The 6,000-nt window shown below is 51.0% G+C and overlaps 1 protein-coding gene across 1 annotated transcript; it reads left to right on the top strand.

The window, feature by feature from the left end:
- Positions 1-1,744: 1,744 nt before the first annotated feature.
- Positions 1,745-5,804, top strand: LOC124464197 (cysteine protease ATG4D-like; the record flags this gene model as incomplete). The annotated part of the gene is made up of 9 exons (XM_047016153.1): positions 1,745-1,997; positions 2,591-2,674; positions 3,307-3,673; positions 3,829-3,896; positions 3,998-4,152; positions 4,241-4,319; positions 4,401-4,477; positions 4,561-4,680; positions 4,777-5,804. Coding segments are annotated over 9 exons (1,350 nt in total), but the record flags the coding sequence as incomplete, so codon positions are not given.
- Between the last annotated feature and the right edge of the window lie 196 nt (positions 5,805-6,000).

The following is a 6,000-nucleotide window of genomic DNA, read 5'->3' as shown; positions in this document are numbered from 1 at the left end:
GCTGGCGCAAGGTGGGCAGTCCACGGACCTGGTGATGTTAGGAGAGGGAGGGGGCAGAGAAGACCCACAGGTCTGGTGTTGTTCAGGGAGGGGGGTGGACAAGACCCACAGGTCTGATGCAATCCAAGGGGGGGGGGGGTTTGAGTTCTCCAGAGTTGAGAGCAGGTCATCTCGAGGTCCTGATGATATACGGGGTGGGGTCTTCAAGGGGAAGGGGAGAGGGTAAGACCACTCCTAGGTCAGATGATGTAAAGGGGCAGATGGGCTCCAAGGAGAAGGGGGCATCCAGTGAGAAGGGGGGGGGGGGCAGGGTCTCCAGGGGAAGGGGGCATATTATCCATAGTAAGAACTGTCCGGTCTGACTCGTCCTGAAGCAGAGAAGAGTTATGTTCCCAGCATCACCTTATCTCCCAAGTTGACACTTTTACTCCCATGAGCTGACTAGCTCATTGTGCTCACACCAGTCCCTGAGCGTCACGAACTCGCCTCCCAAGTCAGTTTGCCTGACATCTGCATTCTTGTCCACACACCAAAGTTACATTTCAATGTTTCTTATCTGTTACTTTATTAAATCAATTGATCACATTCAATATTTGTATCTTAGTTATTAGCATTACAAAACATGTGTGTTTACATATTCATATTAGATATTGATTGGTATAGCAGCATTGATCAGCAGTATAATGCTATCATTTCCTCACATTATTGAAACCCAAAACTGACGTTTTTAGTGGTAAAGGTGGCTTTGTGGAAAACCAAAAAAGTTAACTCAAATGAACGCCACAATACTAACTATCGACGCACAAACAAGGTGTTTTCTCATGTTCAGAGTAAACATAATAAACCAATCAGCTGGGCCTAGGGGGAGGGACGGAACGATTAAGCCCTTATTTTGGCCAATCATAAATGAGTTACTGGTTGCCAACAGGAAGTGCAAGGCAGATCTTTCATCAGTATGGTGAGCCTTGACAGTTCTCAAGCTGAGCGTTAGTACACAGACCGTTCAGACCATAGACATAATAATAATATTATGTCTATGGTTCAGACAGTCTGGTTGGATATCTGTCATATGTGAGTTACGTCTGCTGCTTCAGCGTGGCTGAAGGTAAGATTAACTTGGCGACTTACTGGCTAGTTAGCTTTTAGAAACTTGATGCGAACCATGCCCGTACTAATTGAAACCACATAAATAGTCCAACGATTATACTAGTAGTAGTGACTGATATACACCTTAATTAGGGGCATATTTCGGTTGCAGCCTACACGGGTTTTAAGTTAAGCTAGCTTCCATTGCTCGTGAACTGTACGTAATGAATGAAAAAACATTTCCTGAAAAACATGTTGACTGGCACGTGTCTTAGTGATTTACCTAGTTGACCACCAGGGGCCAGGTGACCAGGGGTCGCTGTTCTAATGGTTTACCAATGTAAGGGTTAGCATTGAACATTAGAACAGCGACCCCTCATCGGACATTGCTGACTCGTCGTCTCAGGTGCTCTGCGTGAGGAGGTGAATGATTCACCTGAGGTCCTACTCGGTGTGGTAATCAACTTATCACTCCGCGTTCTCAGGTTGCTATGGAGATTGGGAAGGCTCTGTGTTCCTTGTTGGTGCCCCCCCAGCAGTGATGGACCCCCCCCGCTCCTTCCCCAGCCAGGACCCCTGCCCAGAGGAGGAAGAGGACTGGCTCCACCTGTCCTCTTCCTCCCTGGGCCCCCAGGCCCTCCCCTGCTCCTTAGGGGGCAGCAGCCATGAGGAGCAGGAAGAGGACTGGCTCCACCTGTCCTCTTCTTCCCTGGGCCCCCAGCCCCCCCCCTGCTCCTTAGGGGGCAGCAGCCATGAAGAGCAGGACAAGGACTGGCTCCACCTGTCCTCTTCCTCCCTGGGCCCCCAGGCCCTCCCCTGCTCCTTAGGGGGCAGCAGCCATGAGGAGCAGCAGGAGGAGAGAGGTAGACTTAGAACCAGGCTGGTCTCCACCTTGAACGACGTCAAGTACGGTCAGTATGTCTAATGGTCAGTCTATCTGTCTGTACTAGCTACTGTGTGTACTAGCTGCTGATCAGTCGGTGTGCAAGCTACAATGTATTCTAAGTGCTGTGTGTTCTAGCTGCTGTGTGTTCTAGGTGCTGTGTGTGCTAGCTGCTGTGTGTGCTAGCTACTATGTGTTCTAGGTGCTGTGTGTGCTAGCTAATGTGTGTTCTCGCTGCTGTGTGTTCTAGGTGCTGTGTTTGTTAGCTGCTGTGTTTGTTAGCTGCTGTGTGTTCTAGGTGCTGTGTTTGTTAGCTGCTGTGTGTTCTAGGTGCTGTGTTTGTTAGCTGCTGTGTGTTCTAGGTGCTGTGTTTGTTAGCTGCTGTGTGTTCTAGGTGCTGTGTTTGTTAGCTGCTGTGTGTTCTAGGTGCTGTGTTTGTTAGCTGCTGTGTGTTCTAGGTGCTGTGTTTGTTAGCTGCTGTGTGTTCTAGCTGCTGTGTGTTCTAGGTGCTATGTTTGTTAGCTGCTGTATGTGCTAGGTGCTGTGTTTGTTAGCTGCTGTATGTGCTAGGTGCTGTGTGTGCTAGCTGCTGATCAGTCTCATTGTGGCTCTCTCCTCCAGGCTGGTGGTTCAGGTCCAAATCTCGCTTCAGTCAGAGCTCTCCTGTCATCATGCTGGGACAGTCCTACCTGCTGAGCACTGGAGGTGAACACAAACACACAACACACATACATGCATACACACACATTAGTGTTTCCCACAGATTAGAAAGCAATTTGTGGCACGGGGGGGGGGGGGGGGGGGGGGGTAGCAATGCTAGTGCTAAATAACTATTTAGCTGGTTGGCTCCATGATGCCGGATTATTAGGGCTTGTGAGACAGCACACCAAAAGAACGAAGGGGAACCTACTTGTCTAGAAGATTAAGACATGTTCGTAGGTACCTAGCGAAAAGTACCCTAAACTTTCCTAGACTTGCTAAGTCTAAGACTTGCTAAGCTTACTAAGCTTGGGTACTAATGCTGAAGTCTCGCTGATATTGCATAGCATCGTTGCTAACGTGTGCTGACGTTGTGTCTGTGTGTGTATTTGAGAGACGCGTGAGTGACAGAGGGAGAGCACGGAAAGGAAATGCAGCTAAACGAATACGCTGCGTGTTTTAAGTAGCGTTAAAAAAAAATATATAATAACAAAATGCAATATGTGGCGGCTGGTGTTGATTCTGTGGCGCACCGCCACAAATTAGTCTGTGTGGGAAACACTGCACACACACACATTCACATAGACAAATACCTTGGTAAACTGCAACTAACTGTTAATGGGACGTGTGTGTGTCAGCTGAGAGGAAGCGTTTCCACAGGGCCTTCTCCTCCCTGCTGTGGCTGACCTACAGGAGGGGGTTCCCTCCTCTCAGGGGGTTGTCACACACACACACCTCACACACCTCCGACAGCGGCTGGGGGTGCATGCTGCGCAGTGCTCAGATGCTGCTAGCACAGGGGCTAATGCTACATCTGCTGGGTGCTCAGACTGAGCCTGGCCCTACCCCAGGTCCAGGTCCTGGCCCGGCCCAGCGTGTGGTGTCCTGGCTGGGGGACCACCCTGGGGCTCCTCTGGGGCTCCACCAGCTGGTGAGGGCGGGCCAGACGGCAGGGCGGAGGCCAGGGGACTGGTACGGACCTGGCCTCGCAGGACACATTCTCCGGTGAGACACAACACAGACACATGCATACACACAAACACACCACACAAACACACACACCACTTCTATAGAATACACCAAGCAGATATCAATCCTTCTTCACTGTCCTTCCTGTGTGTGTGTGTGTGTGTGTATGTGTGTGTGTGTGTGTGTGTCAGTAAGGCTGTGGCAGCATCCGTAGAGGTAGCTGCTCATCTGGTGGTGTACGTAGCTCAGGACTGCACTGGTGAGTCTCTACTGGACCTCCACACTCACTGTCTGGCAACATCACCATCATCTTCCAGTACATACTGTCATGTCTGGCTGTGTGTGTGTGTGTGTGTGTAGTGTACAAGGGTGATGTGCTGAGCCTGGTTGAGGTGTGTGTGTCAGGTGACTCCCAGGGTGAAGTTCCTGTTGCTGCCAGCAGGGGGGTCCTCATCCTGGTGCCTGTGAGGCTGGGGGGCGACGCTCTCAACCCCGCATACATCAGCAGTGTCAAGGTCCACACACACACATCTCTCTCACACACACCTCTCACACACACCTCACACTTACCAACTCGCTCCTTCCCTCTGTGTGTGTGTTCAGGGTCTGCTGGGGTTACAGTGCTGTGTAGGAATCATGGGAGGCAAACCCAGACACTCACTGTACTTTGTTGGCTACCAAGGTAAGCTCCTCTCTTCTCCTCTCCTCTCTTCTTCTCTCATTTCCTCATGATTCTGCGCCTCCATCCATTCCTCCCCCCCAGGTGATAAGCTCCTGTATCTGGACCCTCACTACTGCCAGCCTGCTGTAGACACCACCCAGCCTGGCTTCTCTCTCAAGGTACACCAGCCTTTCCACCAACCGCAACAACCCATCTGTCCTCTCGCCAATCATTAACAGTCCCAATCTCTTTCCCTCCCCAGTCGTTCCACTGTGGTCGTCCTATGATGATGTCCTTCTGTCGGATGGACCCCAGCTGTACTGTAGGTTTCTACGCCAGGGGAGTGGAGAATGTAGAGGCTGTCTGCTCAGCTGTCAACACCGTACGTACGAGTCATCCTCTAACGGAACATAATAATCCACTGCTTACAACAGGCAATATATTCTCCCCCTCTCTCTCCTATTCTCCTCTCCCGCAGGTTCTGTCCTCCTCCACAGAGACATATCCAGTGTTTACCTTCGCTGAGGGCCATGCCCAGGAGGAGGATGAAGAGGGGGGCAGGGCCGTCCTAAACCACACCTGTCTGAATAGCACCAGCAGCAGAGATGAGTTTGTTCTGCTCTGAACACACTGGGCCCAGCACTGTCCTGCCCTGAACACACTGGGCCCAGCACTGTCCTGCTCTGAACACACAGGGCCCAGCACTGTCCTGCTCTGAACACACTGGGGTCAGCACTGTCCTGCTCTGAACACACTGGGGTCAGCACTGTCCTGCTCTGAACACACTGGGGTCAGCACTGTCCTGCTCTGAACACTGGGGTCAGCACTGTCCTGCTCTGAACACACTGGGGTCAGCACTGTCCTGCTCTGAACACACTGGGCCCAGCACTGTCCTGCTCTGAACACACTGGGCCTAGCACTGTCCTGCTCTGAACACACTGGGCCCAGCACTGTCCTCCCCTCCTCTCCCTTCCCCTTTCCTCCCCCAAATGTGACCAAATGTGTGAATGGATTAGCAGATTAGACTCGTCAGACCATGTGACTCTCACAAGGAAACACTCAACAGAGAGAGAGACTGTGTATGTTTCAGCCTGAGAGTGTATGAGCGTGAGTGTGCGTGTGTTTGTACAAGCATGTGTCATCATATGGAATTAACCAATGATGGGGTACCAGCTAGCTGCATGTCCATGATGGGGTTCCAGCTAGCTGCATGTCCACGATGGGGTGCCAGCTAGCTGCATGTCCACGATGGGGTACCAGCTAGCTGCATGTCCACGATGGGGTGCCAGCTAGCTGCATGTCCACGATGGGGTGCCAGCTAGCTGCATGTCCACGATGGGGTGCCAGCTAGCTGCATGTCCACGATGGGGTACCAGCTAGCTGCATGTCCATGATGGGGTGCCAGTTAGCTGTATGGAAGCTGGGAGTGATCAGTAGTAATCAAGCTTTTAACAGGAAGTTCAAATGAGCTGAGTGGTTTTATAATAAATATTTTACAAACATAAACATCGAGCGCCTTATTCATGACTTTGAATTTCCCGTTTGGTAGAAATGACAAAGTAAATTACGTGGATGTCCAGAGCTCTGGGTTTGAGAAACTGATGAGCAGGGACTGAAGGTGAAGGTTTGTTTTTGTTAAACTAAAGTCTGTTAAAAAAGGATCATTACAGACGCATATCTGGTGTTTTGGTCACTGATCTAT

Source organism: Hypomesus transpacificus, unplaced genomic scaffold (assembly GCF_021917145.1).
Source record: "Hypomesus transpacificus isolate Combined female unplaced genomic scaffold, fHypTra1 scaffold_318, whole genome shotgun sequence".
NCBI classification, from domain to species: Eukaryota; Metazoa; Chordata; class Actinopteri; order Osmeriformes; family Osmeridae; genus Hypomesus; species Hypomesus transpacificus.
The sequence above is the reverse complement of the archived record's forward strand: the minus strand, read 5'-3'. Positions and strand labels throughout refer to the sequence as shown.